At 39.7% G+C, this 25,197-nt stretch overlaps 1 protein-coding gene across 4 annotated transcripts in view; it reads right to left on the reverse strand.

Annotated features, from left to right (window-relative positions):
• The window catches only part of PTPN21 (protein tyrosine phosphatase non-receptor type 21), an 82,850-nt gene that overhangs the window by 29,189 nt on the left and 28,464 nt on the right, over window positions 1-25,197 (reverse strand). For all 4 annotated transcript variants that reach the window (XM_027066363.2, XM_053224811.1, XM_027066364.2 and 1 more), the window contains exons 3-10: window positions 21,461-21,630; window positions 11,896-11,993; window positions 9,962-10,029; window positions 9,089-9,159; window positions 6,309-6,396; window positions 5,837-5,925; window positions 2,365-2,452; window positions 1,373-1,452 (exon numbers count right to left, since the gene is read on the reverse strand). In XM_027066363.2, coding sequence (XP_026922164.1) covers window positions 1,373-1,452; window positions 2,365-2,452; window positions 5,837-5,925; window positions 6,309-6,396; window positions 9,089-9,159; window positions 9,962-10,029; window positions 11,896-11,993; window positions 21,461-21,630 — 752 coding nt within the window. The remainder of the gene's footprint in view (window positions 1-1,372; window positions 1,453-2,364; window positions 2,453-5,836; window positions 5,926-6,308; window positions 6,397-9,088; window positions 9,160-9,961; window positions 10,030-11,895; window positions 11,994-21,460; window positions 21,631-25,197) is intronic.

The following is a 25,197-nucleotide window of genomic DNA, read 5'->3' on the forward strand; positions in this document are numbered from 1 at the left end:
AATTCCAGTGCAGGGTTTTAAGAAGAGTGATAGGATCTGACCCCTATTAAACTAAGACCAGTCTGGCTGACTTATGGAAAGCAGGCTATAGGCACGGCAGGTACCGAAACAAGGAGGGTGTCAGAAGGCTACTGCAGTATTCTAGATTAGAAACACTGATGGCCTGGCACTGAGTTGTTAGCAGAGGAGGTGGTCAAAATGGTCACATTTCAGATATATTTTGAAGGCACAGCTTGCTGATGCATTGGGTGTGGGATGAAATAAACAAGAATTAAGTGGGAATTAAGTAGGTTTGGGGCTTGGGCAACGGGGTGAATATGGAGTGTTGCCACTTATCGAACGAGAAAGGGTAAGGAAGAGGCAGATTTGGGGGCAGGAAGAGAAAGAGCATGTCAAGAGTTTCGTTTTAGACACGGCAAATCTGGGATGCCTCTTAAGTCACCAAGTGTAGACATCAAGTAGGCAGTTGGCTGTGCTCAGGGAGAGGACTGAGCTAGAAATAAAATCGGAGGCACTTCCAGCAGACAGATGTGATCTGTAAGCCTGACACAAGGTGAATTCCCTGGAGAACGAGCATAGGTGGGAAAGAGGTCTGAGGATTACACCAGCAAAGGTGACTGAGAAGAAACGGCCCAGAAAGAGGAAAAGCAGGAGAGGGTGGGGTCTTGGCAGCCAAGGAGGAGCAGAGTGCAGAAGGGAAGGGGTGGCCAGAGGTTAAGTGCTACTGAGTGGTCCAGTGAAAGAACTTCTGTGGTCCTGACAGGACCATGGGATGAAGGTCATTGTCACCGTGACAAGCAGTGTCAGTGTGTGGCAGCTAGGGGAAGCAGGGCAGAAAGAAGGAGAGAAAATAAGTCTATACAACTCCTTTGAAGAAATTTGCTATATAGGAGAGCAGAGATATGGAGCCGTGGACAGATGGCGTGTGGAATGAAGGTCAAGTGTTTTAAGAGATGCAATATTATAGCATGTTTGTATGCTTATGGGAATGATCCAGCAGAACGGGGGAAGCCCGTGGGGCCAAGAAAAATATTCCTTAGGAAGAGAAGGTATAAATTCTCCAAACGGCTTGACAAGCTGAATAATTACTCAAAATGCCAATAAAAAAAAATTCTCTTTTTAAATTTCAAGAATCAGTGATTCTAGTAAATAGGTGAAGAAAATCTTAGAGGCATATATCTGTAGTTATTAGAAGTCATCCAAAGATAAAATGAAACAATATTTTTGAGAACTATTTTAACATGCAGTTTGTTTATGTCCTAAAACTGTTATTTTCTACAAATTTTTCCTTTCTAAATGACACGATACAGCTCAAGATGAAAACTCCTAACCTCATTATTTTCTACAATTTCCATGAACAGGATGTACTCACAGGCTGCATTGATTTAGTCTGTAGAATTTGTGTCGCGCAACACAGAGTCTCCACACATATTTTGCGGTTTCCATGTCTTCCTAGCAAATGAAATATGCATAAAGTAAATGAAAACACATTTACAACTTGATACAGAGTTTGTCGGAGAACAAGACATGACTGGGGGATATAATATCCCGACTCTTTCAAACACACCGACTCTTTCATTTTCTAATGCTGTGCCTATCATATGAAGGCTCTAATTAGGATTTAAATTAGGAAGACCAAAAACAAAAAAAATGTTCTAAGGGTATGACTCTTACACTGAACAGTTTCAGATGACTTAGAAATTTTAAAAATTATGAAAATATCAACTTGTATTTTGACAAATAGATACTCAAAGACAATTAAAAAAAAAGCATTTGACTTGGTGACTCAACACTGCCTTTGCCAAGAGAGCAATTAACTGTGAAATAATATTTCTACAGAGGCATTCACTTAGCAATGGAAATTAATATGTTAGTACTTACTTTCTCTCCTATTTAGTCCCTTTAGTTTACTTTAAAGATCACCATACCAGATAGTATTTATTCAAGGACTCATTCATTCGACAATATTTACTGAGCAACTACTTTTTGCCAAGTGCTATTATGCAAAATGTTATTAATATTTTATGTTTTATAAAAGTACTAAATATTATAATTTTATTTTTTGTAATGTTTATTTATTTTTGAGAGAGAGAGAGTGAGAGCAAGCATGAGCAGGGGAGGGGCAGAAAGGGAGGGGGACAGAGGATCTGAACCAGGCTCTGTGTGGACAGCCCAATGCGGGGCTCAAACTCACGAATCATGAAATCATGACCTGAGCCGAAGTCAGACACTCAACCAACTGAGCCACCAAGGTGCCCCAAATATAATTTTAATGCCACCTCCCTCCCCAAACATGCACAATGAAATGCTAACTTGTTAACTTCTAGGGAAAACGTTCCAGGCAGATTCCTAGTGTTTACTCACAGTTTGAAACTGGATGGTCTCCTCTTTACTGGCCAGCTCTAATGCAAAAAAGGACTTATTGTGGGACATGTGAGCAATATCATGCCACCTACAGAATAACAAATAGAAAACAGCAATGTGAGTGTCACTAGAAGATGGAACATAGGATTTTTCCTTCTCGAGCTTGATGTGTAAGTTAATATTTGGTAATCGTCTTAAAAAGAAAACAGTTGTTTTAATCAGCTGGCATGCATCTTCTCGTTGAAGTGACAACAGCTAGTTGCAAAAAGTAAATATATGTAGACTAGGTGAAGGCAAACAGTACTTAAAAACATTAAGATCTGTCTATCCTCGTTTGCCAGATTAGTTTGATCAAAGAGGCCTCTCTGAGCTGGTTGCCAATGCCTCCTTCATTCATTCAACAAACATCCATTGTAACAATGCCCGAAATCGTGTTAGGTCCCAGGGATACTAAGATCAGTAAGGTACGGTGCTTCCCTCAAAGAAACACAGTTGGAGGGTGGGGATGAGAGAGAGAACATAGACACAAGCAAGTACCATTAAGTTTTTCAGGTAAACAAGGCACAAAGGTGGAGGAGGGGTGCTCTGAAAAGCTTCAGGGTGAAACAAAGATCAAATGCCAGGAACCCCAAGAGTGAACTACTCCAGGTGTGTTCATCAGGTTTCAAACTCTGATCCTGTATTTGCTAACTGCATTTTACCAAGTTTAGATTTTATATATTAATATTTTATTACATAACATATAATTTTATAAAAGGGAAAAATGGATCTGAAAGAAAAATTTTACCTCTCTTCATCCTTCTCCATTACATTAGATTTATTTATCTTAAATATATTATTTTTTTTAAGAGAGACAGAAGGCGCAAGTGAGTGAGAAGTAGAGGGAAAGACAGAATCCAAGAGGGGCAGAGAGAGAGAGAGAGAGAGAGAGAGAGAGAGAGAGAAGCGGGGCTCAAGCTCACCCAATGTGGGACTCAAACTCATGAACCATGAGATCACCATCAGCTCAGCAACTGAGCTGCAATCAGATGCTTTACGACTGGGCCACCTAGATGCTCTATCTTAAATTTATTTAAATAAATAAAATTAATTTTTTGTGATTCAGCGTTTAATTGTTAAACCTAAAGATTCTCAGCATCATTATTAAAGAAGGCTATTTTAAAAATTCGTACCCAGTGAGATAAAAGAAGCTGGCTGGATGCCTCCAGTTTTCATAGGGCCCTTCGGGCACTGTCAGAGTCCTGCCCTGCTGGTGCAGTCCAGATCCTTTTCTGCCCCTTGACCCCCAACTCACACTTAGAAGACATTTTAAATGAGCAACTTAGGGCCATGAGAGCAATTGCCAAAGGGGAGTGCTGCTGGACCGAGGGCAGTACAGTCTGGGAGTGGGTTTATGCTCCCCACACTGGGTACACCATGGTCAAAATCACCATGGAGAATTCAGAGCCCAAAAGGCAGTAGTAAAGGAAAATAAGGAAACTAAAGGAAATAAAGGAAGGAATGTCAGCTTAGAGGAAAAAAAAATCTTCAAAGGAAAACCTAGTCCTCAAGAAGAAACAGTCAGAATGGTTTTTAGAGAGCTTGAATAGTGGGGAATTAAGTTTCTTTTAATAAAAGAAGCCATTTGAGGATGCGGAGAAAGAGGATCTCTTTTGTACTGTTGCTGGGAATGCAGACTGATGCAGCCATTCTGGGAAACAGTATAGAGGTTCTTCAAAAAATTAAAAATAGAACTACCCTACTACCCAGCAACTGCACTACTAGGTACTTATCTAAGGGATACAGGTGTGCTGTTTCAAAGGGGCACATGCACCTCCATGTTTATAGCAGCACTATCAACAATAGCCAAAGTATGGAAAGAGCCCAAATATCCATCGATGGATGAGTGGATAAAGAAGATGTGGTATATATACACAATGGAGTATTACTCGGCAATCAAAAAGAATGAAATATTGCCATTTGCAACTACGTGGATGGAACTAGAGGGTAATATGCTAAGCAAAATTAGTCAGAGAAAGACAAATATCATATAACTTCACTCATGTGAGGACTTTAAGATACAAAACAGATGAACATAGGGAAGAAAAGCAAAAATAATATAACCAGGGAGGGGGACAAAAACATAAGAGACTCTTAAACATGGAAAACAAACAGAGGGTTACTTGGAGGGGTTGTGTTGGGGGCGGGGGGGGATGGGCTAACTGGGTAAGGGACATTAAGGAATCTACTCCTGAAATCATTGCTGCACTATATGCTAACTAACTTGGATGTAAATTAAAAAAATAAACAAATAAATCTTTTAAATAAATAAATAAATAATAAAAATAAAAGAGGCCATTTAACGCAGTGGTTAATCTGTGGAGAATCTGAGTTTAAGTGGAGAATCTGAGTTCTTGGTTACGCCAGTTTATAATTGGGTGACCTTAGACAAATCACTCCATTTTTCTAAGGCTCAATTAAACCATGTGGAAAGTGGTGGTAGTACCATCTACTCAGAGTTGTAAAGATCACATGAAAAACTACACAGAGAGCACTCAGCACAGAACCTGGCTCATGACAAGCACTCAATAAATAGTAAATACAAAGGAACCCAGAACCAAAACTGATACAATGTTTTACTGCTCTACAAAAACAATATAAACTTTTAAATTTTCGTCAAGAATAGAATCAAAGTTAAAAAAAAAAAAACAGAATCAAAGTAAATAGAAAATAGAATCTCTGAATAATACTGGAACTATTTCTATGAAATGACACTTTGGATTTTCTAGGGTATGAATTTTAAGGAATGAAAAGGCAGGGATTGAATAACATGGTCTAATTGGCTATCTTCAAGATATAAATTCAAATACAGAATACTGAAAGGGAAATTTAAGCCACCTGCAATTTCATTGTTTGAAGTTGGCCACTATTAGCACATTGCTATAGATCCTCTCGCTATAAACCTTCTAAGATTTCCACAAATGAATAGCATCACATTTTTATAATCAGGAAAAAAATGAACATTATAAAAAGTAACTGAACTTTGCTTAACCAAAAAAAAAACAAAAAAAAAAAAAAAAAAAAAGAAAGAAATTTGCTTAGATGCTAGTATTTTAGGAATTTTAGTGCATGACTAGAATCAGAGAAAGGCCCAGATTTTCCACAAAAAGACAGTCCTAGAATCTAGAGCTGAAATTAAAAACTCACATCAAAACAAAGAACAACCTCCATTTGGTAAGAAAAGGGTCACCCACCTTTAAGCATTTCATAAGTAGGCCATTATTATAAGCACTGTTTTCCACACATTTGGTTTTGAAGAAAGTGGCTTATAAAAGAAGCAATGCAGTCAGGTGTTATTTTATTCTAGGAGGGGCATATTTCCATTTCCTAATGAGACCCAGGGTGAGATTTGTGGGCATTATTACTAGTATATGTACTAAAAACTATCACCAAGAGGAGCTGCAGAAAAGTGCAAAGGATGTAAGCAAAGTACCTAAATATCACAGGAGGCCTTCCATTCTTGTGTTTCACAAAGATGCCTTCAAGACATGCTCCAATGGATATGTCACTGCCTTGGCTATCCTGAAACGAGAAAGCACAGAAAGAAGCATTTGGGCAGCAGGTGCATGAGAAGTGTGACAATGAACCCAGCTTAGCAGATGCTCAGAAGACCTACATGGAGGGCAAAGTCTGAAAGGTTTAAAGGAATCACCTTGTCAAATAGGTATGAAAAGAGGACAAACCGGGCTCCTCAAAGAACCCATTTTCAAGAGCATTTCAAAGAACAAATTGCAAAACAGGAGTGTGTTTTACTAAGAAATTTTGGTCACAGGACCTCAGCTTTCCGGTTTCCAGACTTTCCCATGCCTCCCGCCTCTGCACCACAGGGTGTCCCCAGGTCTCCCCACTGTCCTCTGAGCTCCTGAGATCGACTGGGAGAGCCCCAGCCTTCATGCCATACTCACCTTTGCAGGGTAGCTCTCTTCTCCATAGCCGTCCATCCTCTCTACCTCCTGCATGTACAGCATTTCAGCATCAGGAGCCGTGAGCCTTCTGCAACCCAAAAGATGTGAGGTTGATCACAGAACCAAAAATGGGGGTGGGGAGGAGGCGTTGCTAAAAAACTACATAATCAATTTGGCATAAGATATTTACAAACATTTCAAATTTTTAAGCATACCAGAAATTACTTCAACCGATCCATCAACATCGATTGAAAGTCAACTACACGCACAGCACTCTGCTGAACGCTGAGGGTTATAAAGATCCCATCCCTGTACTTCGGGCAGGCCAGGGGGACGTGGGGAGCCAAACTCCCTAAAAAGTCTTCACTGAAAGCTGGAATTGATTTGAAACCACTAAGTAACTGCTTATTATCCAAAATATCAGGCAATACTAAGCATCGTGTGCTAAATGCCAAGCGATAAGTGTTAGAAGATGGTAAGGGTTAGAAGTTGGTAATCCTTTTCCAGGGCAGAGTTACAAGGGTGGGCAGGAAGGCAGTGTGGGTAAAGAAGGTTCTCAACTGCATGGAGGCTTGTCCCCCCCCCCCAGCCTCATCTGCTGTTCTTCCAGCATCCATAAGGCATCCCACCCTGCAACCAAGCCATCATGTTCTCTCATGCTGGCCTCTGCACATGCTGATCCGTCTTCCTGGCACAACCGTCACTCACCTGTGCACCTGATCAATCCCTAATAGCCTTCAAGAGTCGGCCTACGTATCACTCCTTTGTCACCTGCTGTGATATCCCTGAGTCTAAATCAGATGCCCCTGCTCCATCCATGCGGACCCACCACATTCTATGCACACCTCCCCCACTGCACTCATATCACATTGTTAGTTTATAATTACTATTCCAATGCCCACCCCTTAAGACTCCAAAGCAGGGAATACATCCTTTGATGGCAGCTAATTGTTCTATTTATCTTCATGCCACAGCATCCAGCCTCATACAGAATAAGAGTACTAAACTATCTTTTAAAAAGATGCACAAACAAGGGACGCTTGGGTGTCTCAGTTGGTTAAGCGTCCGACTTCGGCTCAGGTCATGATCTCACGATTTGGGAGTTCAAGCCCCGCATCAGGCTCTGTGCAGCCTGCTTGGGATTCTGTGTCTCCCTCTCTCTGCTCCTCCTCCGCTCACACCCTGTCTCTCTCTCTCTCTCTCTCTCAAAACTAAATAAAGATTAAAAAAAATTAAAAAAAAAAAGATGCACAAATGAGTACACGAAAGTAACAAAAGATAGGGTGATAAGTGCCTGAGGGATGAATTATGCTGGCAGAAAGAAAAGGTTTATCTGGGACAGCAAAAAGTGAAGCCAGAAAGGCAGGATGTGACCAAGTCTTTAATCCCAAGGCTAATGAACTCAGGCTAGTGGAAAGCCAGAAAAGACTCATGAGCACTTGGGAAGGCAAGGAGGGGAGATGAAAAGAAAGTGGTGTTTTAAGAAGATTGATCTTGGGGTGCCTGGGTGGCTCTGTCGGTTAAGCGTCTGACTTCAGCTCAGGTCATGATCTCAGTTTGTGAGTTCAAGCCCAGCATTAGACTCTGTGCTGACAGCACAGAGCCTGGAGCCCACTGAGTTCTGTGTCTCTCCCTCTCTCTCTGCCCCTCCCCTGCCCCTGCTCACTGTCTCTCTCTCTCCCTCTCAAAAGTAAATAAATATTTAAAGAAAAAAATTTTTTTAAAAAGAAGATTGGTCTCTAGTGAGCAACTCTATGGATTTGAGTGGGAAGAGACTAAAGGCAAAAGGTTATTTTTAATGGGAGGGGATGAACAATAGGTTATAATTAGATACACCTGGGTTCAAATCCCGTCTCTACCACATGTAACTTTGGGCAAGTTATTTACTCTTTTTGAGCTTGGTTTTTTCAGTCTGTAAAAACAGAATATCATTTACCTTAAAGAGTGGTTATAAGAGCGTAATGTTATCTAACATACCTGGAACTATGTAGCATTCGGTTGAGAGTAAGACCTAGCATTCTCCAGGGGAGGATTTTTTTCTTTTTCTTTTTCTTTTTTTTTTTTTTTAATTTTTTTAACGTTTATTTTTGAGACAGAGACAGAGCGTGAGTGGGGGCAGAGAGAAAGGGAGACACAGAATCCAGAGCACAATCCAGGCTCTGAGCTGTCAGAGCCAGATGTGGGGCCAGAACTCATGAACTGCAAGATCATGACCTGAGCCGAAGTCAGACACTTAACCGACTGAGCCACCCAAGTGCCCCATGGGGGAGGATTTTTCTTACACACAACACATACAGGTTCACAACCAAATGAGGCCATTATTTACCCACATGCATGGGCCAGGGCAAGAAACACAGCTCATGGTACAGATTGCCCAGAAGACAGAGATACAGTTTCCAAAGGTATACTGGGGTATAAGTCTACACGGGCTGCATCACAATAGGAAACAAGTCTCCCTAATCTTGCATTAACCCACATGAGCCTAGGTCACCACCGAAACCTTTACTATATGGAGTAAAGAAGTGGCACCCTTCAGTGACTGGCTGCTTTCAATGTTCTCAGCTTCCTCACTGATAACCATGGACAGTAAATGAATTAACACGGGGAAGTGATTAGAACAGCACTTGGCACACTGAGTGCAATGGAACGCTGGCTCCCCAGAGCAGAAGTAGTGGCTGCAGCAGCACGAAAGCTCCAAGTTTTAACCGTGTCAATACGTATATCATAGTCAACCCGGCTTTGCTTCCACACGATTTCCATTTCTTATCTCTTAGTGTTACCTGTATTTCTGATGCAGTAAGGCCACTTTTTGGGTTGCTTCTTCCAATACTTTTTCATCTTGTAACCACCCCTGAAGAAAATACACTGCAGTAAGTATGTAAACAAGCCACCGAAATTTCTTCAGAGGAATCACCGCTAGTCCTGTCACTAGCAGGCAAAATTCGGACTAGTATCAGCATGCGGGAGATTTGCTTAAGTATGTGATCAAGATCCTTCTAAGGAATGAAGTAGCTTGTGCTCAGGAGCCAAAACACCCGCCCCGCCTTCTCAGTTCATCCCGAAGAAGGTCTCAGCTGAGTTATTTCAGGTTGGCAACACCACCCATCAGCCAGTTCTGAGTCCGGCACAACGACAACATCTTGTGTGTTCCCCGACTGGCTGTGTAGACACTCAGAAGAGCATCATAACACCTCCCGTAGTTGTTCCAATGTGGTTTTCCTGTCAATCACATCAGTAGTGACTTTAAAAAGCAGACAGCAGTGTCTTCTTGCCATCTACTTTTTACACTGCTGCTGAGAAGCCAAATTCATTCCCACATCACTGAGAGGTTTCGAGCCTTCGGTTAAAAGCAAAACCTCCGTGGTGTTCCTCAGAAGTTGGAAGTGAATCCCTCTCTTAGACTCACACCCAAACACAAAACAAATCTCTCTGGCTGCAGCCCAGTGACTGCACCCCTTCCATTTCTGTGGGTTTACAACGACCAGTAAGACTACAAAGGAAAGCACTTCCACTTGAGTTGTTTATGAGGCAATTGATTTTTTTAAACACTATTCCAGCCCAGTAAATCCACCATATGGACTTTGTTTTGGGGATTATTAAAGGATGTGGAAATAAACTATTTATAAAAAGCCCAATGTTGAAAGAAGTCTTACCACAGGAAACAAGGCAAATTTCTGAAGGAAGTCCTGGGATTCATATTGATCAAAGTCACCAAAATCAGCTGTACAAAATGACAAATATGCACATTAGTTATGTTTAATTTGCAAAGAAAAACATGTACAACCAAATGCAATATGCAGTATATAGATGGTATGCTTATGACTTAGAAGGCAAATGTGCCTTACAGCTGCTATCCAGTATATGTTTTAAAAAGTCTTTTTAAAAATATTAATGGGGTGGCTCAGTCGGTTAACTGTCTGACTTTGGCTCAGGTCACGAGCTCACAATTTGTGACTTTGAGCCCCGCGTTGAGCTCTGTGCTGACAGCTCAGAGTGTGGAGCCTGTTTTAGATTCTGTGTCTCCCTCTCTCTCTGCCCCTCCCCTGCTCATGCTCTGTCTCTCTCTCTCAAAAATAATAAATGTAACATTAAAAATATATATATTATTTATTATTTAATATAATATATATATATTAGGTAGATTCATGTGTCTTAAACTTGGAAAAATACCTACAAATAAAGGGAAAAAATAAGTTACAAACTAAATGTATCATGATCTCATTTTTATGAATAACAAACAAAAGCTACCCTGTAATCACGTGTGCTTACTTATGCACTGGAAGATATCAGAAAGAAACCAAACTGTTTATAGCAGTGATCACCTCTAGGAAATGAAATTAGATCACTTGAACATGTTACAGCAAGATGTGTCTGCTTTAGAAATTTTTAATTGTTAAAAAAAAATGATAGTTCTGCAAAGACCTTATGAAAACCTTTCTTTTAAACTTTTTTTTTTAATGTTTATTTAATTTTGAGACAGAGAAAGACAGAGCACAAGCAGGGAAGGGACAGAGAGAGAGAGAGAGAGAGAGAGAGAGGGAGACAGAGAATCTGAAGCAGGCCCCAGGCTCTGAGTTGTCAGCACAGAGCCCAACGCGGGGCTCGAACTCACGACCTGTGAGATCACGACCTGAGCCAAAGCTGGACACACAACCAACTGAGCCACCCAGGCGACCCATGAAAAACTAACTCTTAAAGCCAAAGATGATATTTAGGAAGATTCCAAGTACCTTGAAAAGGAATATGGCTCCATGTGTTTCAGACATTTGTTTGTCTAGAAATGATATATGTCTCCATACCTTCTAATATCTGAAGGAACTTTATTAAAGATTCTTCTGGTTAAGTTTCAATTCCCAAAATTAATGCCAATTATCATTTGAAATAATGACCCATCAGAAGTCTTCCCAAAATATATACATGCATGTAAATACGTGTTGATTAGACATGGGAAACAGAACAGAATGACACAATCCAAAAACAATTACGAAATGCAAAGCTTTATCTGTTATGATTGACAATGCTCTATAATCCAGGACAACTGCTTAAGAAACCAAATAAATGACGTCTGCTAAAAGTATAAGCATTAATATAACTTCATCAACCTCACTGTTTGCCTGATCTTTCTTCCTAAAATATTAGCTAGCTACAGATCAAGTCCTTGCACTGGAGGAATACACAGCATATTACATGCTGTGTGTGTGTGTGTGTGTGTGTGTGTGTGTGTGTGTGTGTGTGTGTTTTCTCTGTTTTTGGTTGCTCTGTTGACATAGGCTAACATGCTTCACCTCCAGAAGTCTCATATTTCACGAAAGGTATCCAAATTTATTTTTTCCTGCAAGAAAACTAATTTCACTAACACCACTATAGGAAGTCAGTTATTTTAAGAATCCTTTGTTGTTTTTGTTATAACACACATTTTTTTAAAGATTCTTTTTTTTAAGTTATCTCCACACCTAATGTGGGGCTCAAAATTACAACCCTTAGATCAAGAGTCACATGCTCCACTGACTGAGCCAGTCAGGCATCCCTGTTACAACATACATTTCAATCTGATATATCCATTACATCATCGATTGCCATTATTTACCTTGAACAGCTAAGCCGGCTAGCTGAATTGCTTGTTCTAACGTACAAGGAATGTTTCCTTCCAAGATATCTTTCTTCAGCTGCAGATAATACTGGTACCTATAAAAAATGTCAATTAAAAAAAGTCAGTATCAATATTACCTCCAATTGAGACACAATACATTTTACAATAATTTGGTAGAAGAGCAAAAACTAGTCAAAGAAAACCTTAACCCCAGATGGTTTCAAAAAATGACAAGAATGTCCTTGACCATATCTACACCTACACATACATATACGTGCCTGTACGCGTGCGTGCGCGCGCACACACACACACACAATGTAATCAATTTGTTGAATCACTTATCCTTAACTGTAGTTATTTCAAAGCTACAACCACTCAGATGACTGGTCGCCTTTCCAATGCCCTGTAAAACAGTTCCTAAGTTTTGTTCTGTTTAGTTGGAGAAACAGAGAATCCATGACCAATCATTACTTTAAAAACCTTGACTAGTCAGAAAGAGAAATCAAGGAATCAACCCCATTTACAATTACACCAAAAACCATAAAATACCCAGGAATAAACCCAACCAGACAGGTGAAAAACCTACACAATGAAAACTATAGAAAGCTTATGAAAGAAATTGAAAAAGACACAAAAAAATGGAAAAAGATTCCATGCTCCTGGATATGAAGAACAAATATTGTTAAAATGTCAATACTACCTAAAGCAATCTACATATCCAATGCAATCTCTATCAAAATAACACGAGCATTCTTCACAGAGGTAGAACAAACAATCCTAAAATTTGTATGGAACCAGGAAAGACCCCAAATAGCCAAAGCAAACCTGAAAAATAACACCAAAGCTGGAGGCATCACAATCCCAGACTTCAAGCTGTATTACAAAGCTGTCATCATCAAGACAGTATGGTACTGGCACAAAAACAGACACATAAATCAATGGAACAGAATAGAGAACCCAGAAATGGACCCACAAACATATGGCCAACTAATCTTTGACAAAGCAGGAAAGAATATCCAATGGAAAAAGACAGTCTCCTCGGCAAATTGTGTTGGGAAAACTGCAAAGCAACATGCAGAAGAATGAACCTGGACCACTCTCTTACACCATACACAAAAATAAACTCAAAATGGATGAAAGACCTAAATGTAAGGCAGGAAGCCATCAAAATCCTAGAGGAGAAGACAGGCAACAACATCTTCAACCTCGGCTGCATAAACTTTTTTTTTTAAAGTTTTAAAAAATTATTTATTGAGAGAGAGAGAGAGAGAGAGAACCAAGGGGAAGGGCAGAGACAGAGGGGGACAGAGGATCCGAAGTGGTCTCTGTGCTGACAGCAGAGAGCCAGCAGAGAGCCTGATGCAGGGTTCAAACCCACAAACTAGGAGATCATGACCTATGCCAAAATCAGACGCTTAGCTGACTGAGCTACGCAGGTAGGTGCCCCTTGGCCACAGCAACTTCTTACTTGACATGTCTCCAAAGGCAAGGGAAACAAAAGTAAAAATGAACAATTGGGACCTCATCAAGATAAAGAGCTGCACAGAGAAAGAAATAATCAGCAAGACAAAAAGGCAACTGATGGAATGGGAGAAGATATTTACAAATGACATATCAGATAAAGGGTTAGTATCCAAAATCTATAAAGAACTTATCAAACTCAACAAACAAAAAACAAATAATCCAGTGAAGAGAGGGCAAAAGACATGAATAAACACTTTTCCAAAGAAGACACCAAAATGGCTAAGAGACACATGAAAACATGCTCAACAATCATTCATCATCAGGGAAATACAAATCAAAACCACAATGAGATACCACCTCACACCTGTCAGAATGGCTAAAATTAACAACTCAGGCAACAACAGATGTTGGCGAGGATGCAGAGAAAGAGGAACCTTTTGCACTGCTGGTGGGAATGCAAACTGGTGCTGCCATTCTGGAAAACAGTAGGGAGGTTCCTAAAAAATTAAAAATAGAACTACCCTACGACCCAGCAATTGCACTACTACGTATTTATCCAAAGAATATAGGACCTCTGTTTCAAAGGAGCGCACACACCCCAACGTTTATAGCAGCACTACTGACAATAACCAAAGTATGGAAAGAGTCCAAATATCCACCAACTGATGAATGGATAAAGAAGCAGCAGGGTGTGTGTGTGTGTGTGTGTGTGTGTACACATACATTTATGTATATGTATACATACACATGCATACATGTATGTATGTATACATATGTGTGTATACGTGTGTGTGTGTGTGTGTATGCAGTGTATACACACACACATAATGGAATATTATTCGGTGATCAAAAATAATGGAATCTTGGGGCGCCTGGGTGGCCCAGTCAGTTAAGCATTCGACTTCAGCTCAGGTCATGATCTCACGGTCTGTGAGTTCGAGCCCCACGTCAGGCTCTGTGCTGACAGCTCAGAGCCTGGACCCTACTTCAGCTTCTGTCTCCCCCTCTCCGTTTCCTCCTTTACTCACTCTCTGTCTCTGTCTCTGTCTTTCTCTCTCAAAAATTAATAAATGTTAAAAAAAATTAAAAAAAAATAATGAAATCTTGCCATTTGCAACAACATGGATGGAACTAGAGTGTTTATGCTAAGCGAAATAAGTCAGTCAGAGAAAGACAAATATCATGTGACTTCACTCATGTGGAATTTAAGATACAAAACAGATGAACATAAAGGAAGGGAAACAAAAATAATATAAAATAAGGGAAGAGGACAAACCATAAGAGACTCTTAAATACAGAGAACGAACTGAGGGTTGCTGGAGGGGTTTTGGGTGGGGGGATGGGCTAAATGGGCAAGGGGCATTAAGGAGGACACTTGTTGGGAGGAGCAATGGGTACTCTATGTAAGTGATGAATCACAAAAGTCTATTCCTGAAATCATTATTATCTATATGTTAACTTGGTTGTAAATTAAAAATAATAATAATATAAATAAAAATTAAAAAATAAGAATCCTGACTAGGAAACTGGTAAGATAAGACTTTGGTAGAAGTTACTTATTCTGATGGAAGTTCCCTACCCTAGGAAGTAAAGCCAAAAGAAAATGCTTCCTGATATTTCAGACCAGGCTTATATTAAAATATTTTGAAGAAATCCCCAAAAGAATAGCATCATAGCTTTCTTAATACTCTTGTAATGTGGGTTTACTTCTGTTTACACTTTCAATATACAGGGCACTAGTTACCAGCACAAGCTTTAGTCAAGCAGACCTAGGTTAAATTCCAGCTCCCCAATGTAGCAGTTTGAATGAACAAGGGCAAGTCATAACCTGTGGCTTTAACTTATCACCAATAAAGGGGCACCTGGGTGCCTCAGTTGGTTAAGCATCTGACTCCTGATTTCAGCCTCAGATCATGATCTCATGATTCTTGGGACAGAGCCCTGAGTCAGAACCTGATTGGGATTCTCTCTCTCCCTCTCTCTTTGCCCCTCCTCTGCCTCTCCCACTCTCTCTCCCTCAAAATAAGTAGACTTTAAATAAGTAAAATAAAATAAATTATCACCAGTAAAATAAGAGTACTATCGCCCATTCACAAGGTTGAGCATATGAAGCCAATTAACAGTTATTTCATCTATAACCACTACTCCATTTTGATAAAGCTCTACAGTGAAGATTTATGCTGCTTTCCTTTGATTTATTCATTTCACTGGTAATTACGAGGGCCTACTATGCGCCAAGCATTGTTCTAGATGCTGGGAATACAATGTTGAATGAAGACACACCAACTCCCTGCCAGTATAGTCTATAGAGCCATCTTGAATCCAGAATCTCTTCCGGGTTTGGCATCTGTGAATGCAACCTGGTCACGTTTGAATTCCCCTCAGAGCCCACCCCTTTAATCACTTCATATGTTTCCTAACATCATCCACTTTTATTTTAGCTAGCTGTGAGGTCTCCATTCTTTGTTACAAAAAACACCATCCATTCGGATAAGAATTTAGATCCACCTTATCCCATCCACCTGCTAGTGGTAAGTAGCAGAACCCATAGATTTCCCCCAACGCACAAACAGAATGCTGGTAGCTCTGGGATCTTGTCAAAGAAGAAAACTTCAAACCTTCTACTAGGCAGCTCCATTCCGAAGCCTATTTAAAGAAGATCGTATTTAGAGAAGTCTATCTATTGAACATGCCAGCCACATACCCCACTCTAAATACTCTAGGTGCTTTCCTTAAAACCAAATCGCTGGAAAGCAACACACCTGCACCAAATTAGCTTAGTCTTCCACAGAAAGGCACACATTTTTTTGCCTTGTGTCACACTTTTCTATTTTAAGAGTCGATTCCTCCACAGTTGCTCTAAATTGTTCATTGCTGGTTCAATGTCTTCTACACAAAATCCCACCTGAAAATTTCCTTTTGAATGATATACCAAGAAAATCTGTCATGTTTGCAAACTGATATGTTTTGTTTTGTTCTGTTTTATCAGATGATGGATGATGGAACTCAGATAATTCCTTCTTTTGCCTTGACTGCCATGGAGCTCAGAGCTAAACTCCAGGCACAGCCAATCACTGCTTCCCCTCTCCTTCCCTTCCTAACCACTTGCTCCACCTGTTTAATAACAGCCACCTTGTACTCAGGCACAGCTGAAGCTCAGAGATTAAATAATACCGCAAAGGTAGGCTGAGTCGGAGTTTGAATCTCGGTCAGAATGACCCCAAAGTGCGTGTTTTTGACTGTCACAAATCTCCAGTGAAGAATTTTCCTAGTATTTTTATCCTATTTCTTTAGTTTTTTTTTTTTTTTTTTAATATTAGAGTCCATATGAATACAATGGTTGAGAGCAAGGACTGAGAAGTCAGCCTGCTTGAGTTTAAATCTCAGTTCCACCACATACTGGCAGTGTGACCTTGGGCAAGATATTTATTTAGCCTTTCTGTGCTTTGGTTTCCTCATCTACAAAATGGATAGTAATACCTACTCTGTAAGATTTGTTGTGCGGAGGAAGTGAATGATTAAGTATAAAGTACTTGGGACAGTGCCTGACATATAGTAAGAAAGGTAAGTGGTTGCTTTTACTATTATCTTTCATCGTATTGTCCTTAAAATCCTTTAATGGAAGCAAGCAGTGTGTGCACATGTGTACATATGCATATATATGTATATACCCATATATATGTGTGTATATGTATGCATGTATGTATATATTTAAGTATTTACTTAAAAGGAACGGACCAAGAATTTTACTTCAAAGGTTATTACCACTTCTATTAACACTTTGTTAAAATTATAATATGCTGGTGAGGCTAAGCATGATTTACAAATCTCTTCTTTCAGTATTTACTGCAAAAAGAATAATTAAAAAACAACAACAGTAATAAAATGTAACATGCAAACTTTTATTCCTTACAAACAGTTCTGAATTAAAGAAACTGCACATCTTAATTCTAAACAAGTGTTCTATAAATTTGCCCAAAGCCAAAATACTAATTAAAATAGACGTTTCATCTCAACCTTATGCACTTAATCAACTTTCTAATATAAAATACTTTTATACAAGAAATATTACATGAACAATTATAATAAATTAGGTTGCCCCATTTTGCCCAACAGATATTTCAGTATATAAAGAGGCAGTCTTTTCCTTCACCTTTTTTTTAAAGTTTATTTTGAGAATTTATTTTAAAGTTTATTTGAGAGAAAGAGCACATGCGCACGCACAAGCGGACCAGGGGCAGAGAGAGGGAAAGAATTCCAGGCAGACTCCGCACCATCTGCCTCGAGCCCGATGCAGGGCTCAAACTCACGACCTGTGAGATCATGACCTGAGCCGAAATCAAGAGTGAGGTACTCAACCAACCCGGCCACCAGGTGCCCTCCCCACCCACATTTATTTTAGGTTTATTTATTTCCTTCACTTGTTTTTCTTAGGCTAGTATTAGAAGGCTAACGTGTAGGTAATGGCATTTTTAAGTTTTATTATGGAAATTCTGAAACACATATACAGAAAACAAGTCCCAGTAAACCCACATATCCTTATCATGCAGCCTCAATCATCACTTTATCCATACTGTTTCCTCTACATTCTCCCCTTCCCCACCTAAGTGCTTTAAATCAAATCCCAGATATATCATAGCACCTACAGGTACTTTAGTACATATTCCTAAAAGATTAGCTTAAAAAAAAAAAAAAGCCACATTTTTAACATAACCAACAAAATGAGCAATAGTGCCTTAAAGCTACCCAATATCCAGTCCACATACAATTTTTGTGATTGCTTCAAAAACATATTTTTTTTTCCAAAGATTTTACTTAAGTAATCTCTACATCCAACATGGGGCTTGAACTTACAACCCTGAGATCAAGAGTTGCATGCTCTACCAACTGAGCTAGCCAGGTGCCCCTCAAAAATGTATTTTTACAGTTTCTTTATTTTTACTTTTTTTTATTTTTAATTTTTTTGTTTATGTATTTTTGAGAGAGAGACACGGCACGAGTTGGGGAGGGGCAGAGAGGAAAACACAGAATCTGAAGCAGACTCCAGGCTCTAAGCTGTCACCACAGAGCCCAACGCAGAGCTCAAACCCATGAATCACCAGACCATGACGTGAGCCTAAGTCAGACACTTAACCCACTCAGCCACCCAGGTGCCCCTACAGATCTAAACAGGTTCACAGATTACACTGAATTGACATTTTTTTTTTTAATTTTTATTTTAGAGATAGAGCACAAGCAGGGAGATGGACAAAGAGAGAGAATCTCAAGCAGGCTCCACGCTCAGTGCAGAGCCTGATGCAGGGCTCGATCCCAGGACCCTGGGATCATGACCTGAGCCGAAATCAGAGTCGGACGTTCAACCAACTGAGCCACCCAGGTGCCCTAATTGGATTGACATTTCTAAATCTCTCTTAATTTTAAAAAGAAAAACTCCTTCTCTTTATTTTCATGTTATTTGTATTCGAAATGGTATGATGTGTCAAGTAGAATTCCCTACATTCTGGGTTTATCTGATTGCACTCTTGTAGGGTCATTCTCCAATTTCTCCTGCGAACTGTTAGATTTAGAGCTGTGTTGTCTAACAGAAATTTCTGCAGTGATAAAGATGATATATGTCTGTGCTGTCCAATATGGTAGTCTTTAGCCACATGTGGCTACTGAGTACTTAAAATGTGGCTAGTGTAGTGTGACTGAGGAACTGAGAAAGGCCTCTTAAAGGCACATGAATCAGGGCACCTGGATGGCTCAGGCGGTTAAGCATCCATCCGACTCTTGATTTCTGCTAGGGTCATGATCGCATGGTTCAGGAGTTTGAGGCCCACATTGGGCTCTGCGCTGACAGCACGTGGCCTGCTTGGGACTCTCTCTCTCTTTCTCCACCTCTCTGCCTCTTCCCCACTCACATTCTCTCTCTCTCTCAAAATAAATAAATAAAATTTTTAAAAAACAACATGAATCAGCTAAGGGTAGAACCAGTTTTACCCTTTTGCTGCCAGAATACGAATGTGATAGCTAGAACTTCTCTAGAATTATTTCACAAGGATATCTCCCAGTGAATGGAAAGAACACACCAAGGATGGCAGTACAGAAAGAGAGAAAGAGCATGGGTCCCTGAAGACTTTGTGGAGCAGCAGAAGCTCTGCATGGCTGACCTCTGGACTTACTTAACAAGTGAAAGATATTTAGGGTTTTTGGTCACATGTTGCCAAACTTAATCCTTACTGGTACAACTTCTCTACCAGGTTCTCCTATACATAATCAATGCACTCCTACTGACTCAATCTACCAGGCCTTAGTCCTTCCTACAGCTAATGCCTTTGTTCAGGTCCACATTCTAGACTAATGTCTGGATTGTGGCGTATACATTCCTAACTGGTCTCCTAACTATATAGTCTTGCCACCTCTAAGCTACCTTCCGTTACAGGTGATGTTGGTAAAATACTAATGTCATCATCCCATTCTGTAAAAATTCGAAAATGTCTTTCCCCATTGTACCATGACCTTATGACTAGGACATTCCTATTTTTCAAATCTCCTCTCCCCTCTCTAGGTAATATCTGAAATTTCCTGAAAACACCAGAGGCTTTCATTCTCTCCCCTACTCTGCACCAGCTATTCCCTCTAACTGGAAAATTCCTTCTAAAGTCAAGTGAAAAGTCAACTTCTTTACTTGCCTGCTCCAGTTCCTTAGTGCCCCACCCCTAGGAATCTTCTGTTTTAATGAAAGCATTTATCATCATAATATACTGTAATTGTTTATTTACACGGGCTGTTGCTTCCAGACTCCAGTCACTCCTCCAGGGCAGGATTAAAGCCTAGTCACTTGTATACTCGTCTCCCACAGAGCTCTGACATCATACCATATTACATTTTCACTAAATGTTTAAATAAATGAGTCATTGATCAGTTGCTGTTTTTCCTCCTGGCTTCTACTTCTCTCGTCAACATTCCTATCTCAGGTCACTTTTACAGTCAGTGCATGTTTATTATCCCTACTACCTGATTCTTGCTTCTTAGGTTTCATATCTTCTTCTGATAATTAACTGGCAAACTCAGTACTCAGAGAGAACATTACACAAACACAGGGCAGTACCAGGTTCTTATGTACAGGGTACCGTGTTAGATACTGTGCGAAAGGTAAAGCTAAAGAACACTTACAGGTTTAAAATCCAAGAAAAAGATAAGATATGTACACAAAGAACTATAATGAAAGGCTGTAACAACTGCCATCTTAACACAAGTACAAGCAAATTGTAGGACAGTCTGGAAAAGGCAAAAGCTCATTCCAGGCCAAGGGTCGCAGAAACTTCATGGAGGAGGTGCCTTTTGAACTGAAATTCAGAAGACAAATAGGATTCCACTACATAAATAAGGAAGATCTAGGACCCAAAGATGAAAAGGCATGCGGCATGTTCCGGGCACTGGAAGTAGTCCAGCTCTGCTGAAAAGTAATGTTAAATGGGGTTCAAAAGATAAGGTAGTAGTGGATTTTGGAGAACTCTGAAAGGCAGACTCATGAATCCAAATTTTATTCCTTGTTTTTTATTCAAGGAAAAAAAAATGCAGTTCCTCCATCCCACTCCTTAATATGACCTTCCCTCTCTGCCTCTGTCCTTTCTAAGTGAACTTACCGGCCTCTTCTACCCTGGACACGCTCCCCCTCCCAACTATCTACAGACCATAGCTACTGAAGTCAAAGAACTGTAAGAACCCCTCTGCACATCTGCACATTTCCCTGAGGGATGAAGACAGATGCCGCGACTTTTTAAAATTTCCTCTCTCATTTCAGTGTTAACAAAGATCAGAAACAAATCAACAAAAACTTTGAAGGAAACATCACAACAAGAAGAGTTCACAGCCAGGATAAAAACATCATCTTCCCCTTTAATCACTCCTTTGTGCCTAGTGAAACCATAATTCATGCAACACACAATAAAATACTCTGACACACTGCATACCAGAACCTCCCTGCAATAATGTGGCTAAATATGTGGGCAGGAGGGCAATGTTTAGTCTTATCTCCTGACTTTAACCTTGGTGTCACTTTTTTAATCTCATTAGATTATTTCCTAAAAACAAAGAGCATATTAGTGCTCACCTGGTAATCTCCTGCTGCAGCTGTGAAACTGAAGGCACGTAAAACACCACTCCAAAATAGACGGTAGGTTCCAATGCATATTTATCCAGCTGCTTCTTGAGAGGCTTTTCCAAATCTACCCAACGGCGCTGATTTTGCTTGTTGTGGTACCAGAGGCTGAAGTAAGTGATCTGGAAAGAGGGAAAGTCACTGAAGGAGGCAGAAACGTACAAGAGAATTTCTATTCTTTTTTTAGAATTATTTTTAATATTTTTTATTTATTTTTGAGAGAGACAGACAGAGCACAAGCCAGGGAGAGGCAGAGAGAGAGAGAGAGACACACACAGAATCCGAAGCAGCTCCAGGCTCTGAGCTGTCAGCACCACTAACATCGGGCTCGAACCCGTGAACCGCAAGATCATGATCTGAGCTAAAGTCAGACACTGAACCGAGCCACCCAGGCTCCCTCTATTCTCCTAATTGCTCTCATCCATGACCTGGGACCAAGTGAGAACAGACTCCGATGGCTTCCCTTCTGAAAAAGGGACACCATAGCAAAACCTGAAGAAAAGAACACCTCTTATAGGTATATATATAGACACATGCAGGAAATAAAGGTGAAAAGTCAACTACCCTCGCAGACTATTTCTTGAACTATGCACAGAAAAATGCACTCACGGCCTAGACATCAGAATGTAGCAGGTGCTACACAATTTTACAGAGTTTTTAACAAAAAAAAAACTCATGTGCTGAAAAAAATGTTTAGGTTTAAAATTATCAAAATACTAAATTTATCATATTTTACAAGTATAATGGGTTATATCTAGAAGAATTCTGACTACATAGTGTTAGTTCAACTTTTCACCACTCTGGAATTTGTCTTCTATAAATAAATTATTTATATAAATATTGTAAATTCTAGAAATATAGATGCAATTGCAACTTTTATTTGCCCCCTAAAGTTTATTAGATACAAATTTTTATTTATTTATTTTTTTTATTTTTTTTTCAACGTTTTTTATTTATTTTTGGGACAGAGAGAGACAGAGCATGAACGGGGGAGGGGCAGAGAGAGAGGGAGACACAGAATCGGAAACAGGCTCTAGGCTCCGAGCCATCAGCCCAGAGCCTGACGCGGGGCTCGAGCTCCCGGACCGCGAGATCGTGACCTGGCTGAAGTCGGACGCTTAACCGACTGCGCCACCCAGGCGCCCCTATTAGATACAAATTTAAAGCAATTGTAATGCTCTGGAGGTAAATTGTCTCTCTCTCTCTCTCTTTCACTCACTCACACACACGCGCACACACACACGTGCGCGTGCACAAAAAGCTATACCTAAACCAATAAGACAACTTAAGTATATTGCTTGAAGGTTTAAAAAAATGCCCAGATATTAGCATTTAAATCTCACTTGCTTGTGCAATGAAACTGTTCAGGGAAATCAATACCAGCTATGGGCTTGGTCAACCTGAGAGGTTATTAATGCATGTAGGCGTTGAAATGACAGCCTCGGGCCACTACTAACGTTTACCTTAAAATCAGTTTACAGATCAAGGCAACTGGAAAAATGCCCTGCTTTGTTCTAGGCTCTAGAGCAACATGTAGAACAGAACTTTCTATGATGATGTAAATGTTCTATCTCCAATATAGCAGCCATTAGCTGCATGTGAGCTATGGGGCACCTGGAATGTGGTTAGTGCACCAAGAAACTAAATTTTTAATGTTATTTAATTTTAACTGACTTAAACAGCTGCCAGCATCCAGTGGCACTGTATTGGCAAATACAGCTTTAAAGCAACAATAAAACGAGAAATAATACCACCAGCCTATTTCTTTAACTTGCAATAATCAGTTCAAATTTAAAAAATGAATTTTTAATTTACAGGGAAAAAGAAGAACTATACAAACATGCCCTTGATATTCATTTTATCTTACAATTTGTTACAAGGGAAGGATGTATACCTTTAAAATGAATCTATTAATCAAGTAAACTCAACAAAAGTGAGGAATGTGTCCATTTCCCCTTTATATCAAAACAGCTAGAATAGTGCAGGAATTCAATATATTTTGTTGAAAGAATGCTCTCTTGCTTCTTTGTTGCCACCCAAGCCATCACATATGAATGAAATATCTTGAACATTTACTATGTGCCAGGTTCTGTCCCAAGAACTATAATAATATCATAGATTGAATCACCACCATTATCTTATGAAGCAGATAAGTGTGTGTGTGTGTGTGTGTGTGTGTGTGTGTGTGTGTGTGTGTGTGTGTGTGTGAAACTGTAAAGTCAGTGTTTGTCCAGGTATCTGTGGATCACTTCTACCAGAATTACCTGGAGAGTTTCTTGAGCTATTAAACTCCCAGTAATTCCTGTGCCTTGATCAAATGTGAAAACCACTGTATGAGACCACACTGCCCCTCCAGCATTATGCAGGAGATAATGTATGAACAACCTATCCTTGAAAAGCTGCATAGAAATCACAGTTTTGAAAATCCAAACACACTTTAATATAGAAGCAAGTCTGAGTCTTATTGTGAATTATTTTCTGAAGTTATAATTATGTTTATAAAATGAATTACATGTTGTCTTTAAGGATAGAATATCACATTTATAGAAAACAGTATTATTCCTTATTTCTTTTGAACTGCAACAAACAGAAAAGAAAAATCTCATTTAACAGAAAGAAACTGATGCTTAAAATCTGAAGTCCTGGGTCTAATTTCTAACACTCACTTGCTAACTGGGAAGTGGAAAAGTCAATCAGACCAATTCCGTTTTCTCAAATGTAAAAGAAGGTAATAATAAGTGTAATACCTCCTTCACACCTCCATCATGGGGACTGAGTGCAAAACTTAAAATCAATGCATTTTGCCACTAGAAAACTACTATATTTTTAAAAGATTATTTAATAAGGGCGCATGGGTGGCTCAGCAGGTTAAGCATCCTCTCTTGATTTAGGCTCAGGTCAAGATCTCAGGGTTCCTGAGTTCAAGCCCCGCGTCAGACTTTGCTGACAGTGGGGAGCCTGCTTGGGATTCTTTGTCCCTCCCTCTCTGCCCCTCCCCCGCTCATGTGCTAGTGCCCCTTCTCTCCCTCAAAACAAATAAACTTAAAAAAAAAAAAAAGATTATTTTGTTTCACCCACTTTGCTAAACACCAGTAAAATCAATTATATACCCCCTCCCAAAATAATTTTCTAATTTTTTACACTTACGTGGACCAATTACAACACATTTTGTTAAATGTATTTACGTTTTATGTTTTATCCTTTTTTTTTTTTTTAATGTTTATTTATTTTTGAGAGAGACAGAGAGACAGAGCATGACCAGGAGAGGGGCAGAGAGAGAGGGAGACACAGAATCCGAAGCAGGCTCCAGGCTGAGCTGTTAGCACAGAGCCCCATGCGAGGCTCAAACCCAGGAACCGTGAGATCATGACCTGAGCCAAAGTTGGACACCTAACTGAGTCACCCAGGCACCCCCGTTTTATGTTTTTATCTTAGAACTGGACTGAATGTACCATGTTTGGTCTGTAAAACATACAACTGCTATGCACTTAATTCCACAAATACTTATTTTTTGCCATAAACCAGAAAGCTGGGCACCCTTTAGGATCTAAAACTATTTGGGTCATAACAGTATATCACTTTTAACCCAAATTAAAAGGACTTAAAAATACTTGTTGTATATATTACTTTTCCCTTTAAATATAGTTGGACTTGAATGCTCCGAACACAAATATTTAAATAGTTATAAA

This window comes from Acinonyx jubatus, chromosome B3, assembly GCF_027475565.1.
Source record: "Acinonyx jubatus isolate Ajub_Pintada_27869175 chromosome B3, VMU_Ajub_asm_v1.0, whole genome shotgun sequence".
In the NCBI taxonomy this organism is placed as follows: Eukaryota; Metazoa; Chordata; class Mammalia; order Carnivora; family Felidae; genus Acinonyx; species Acinonyx jubatus.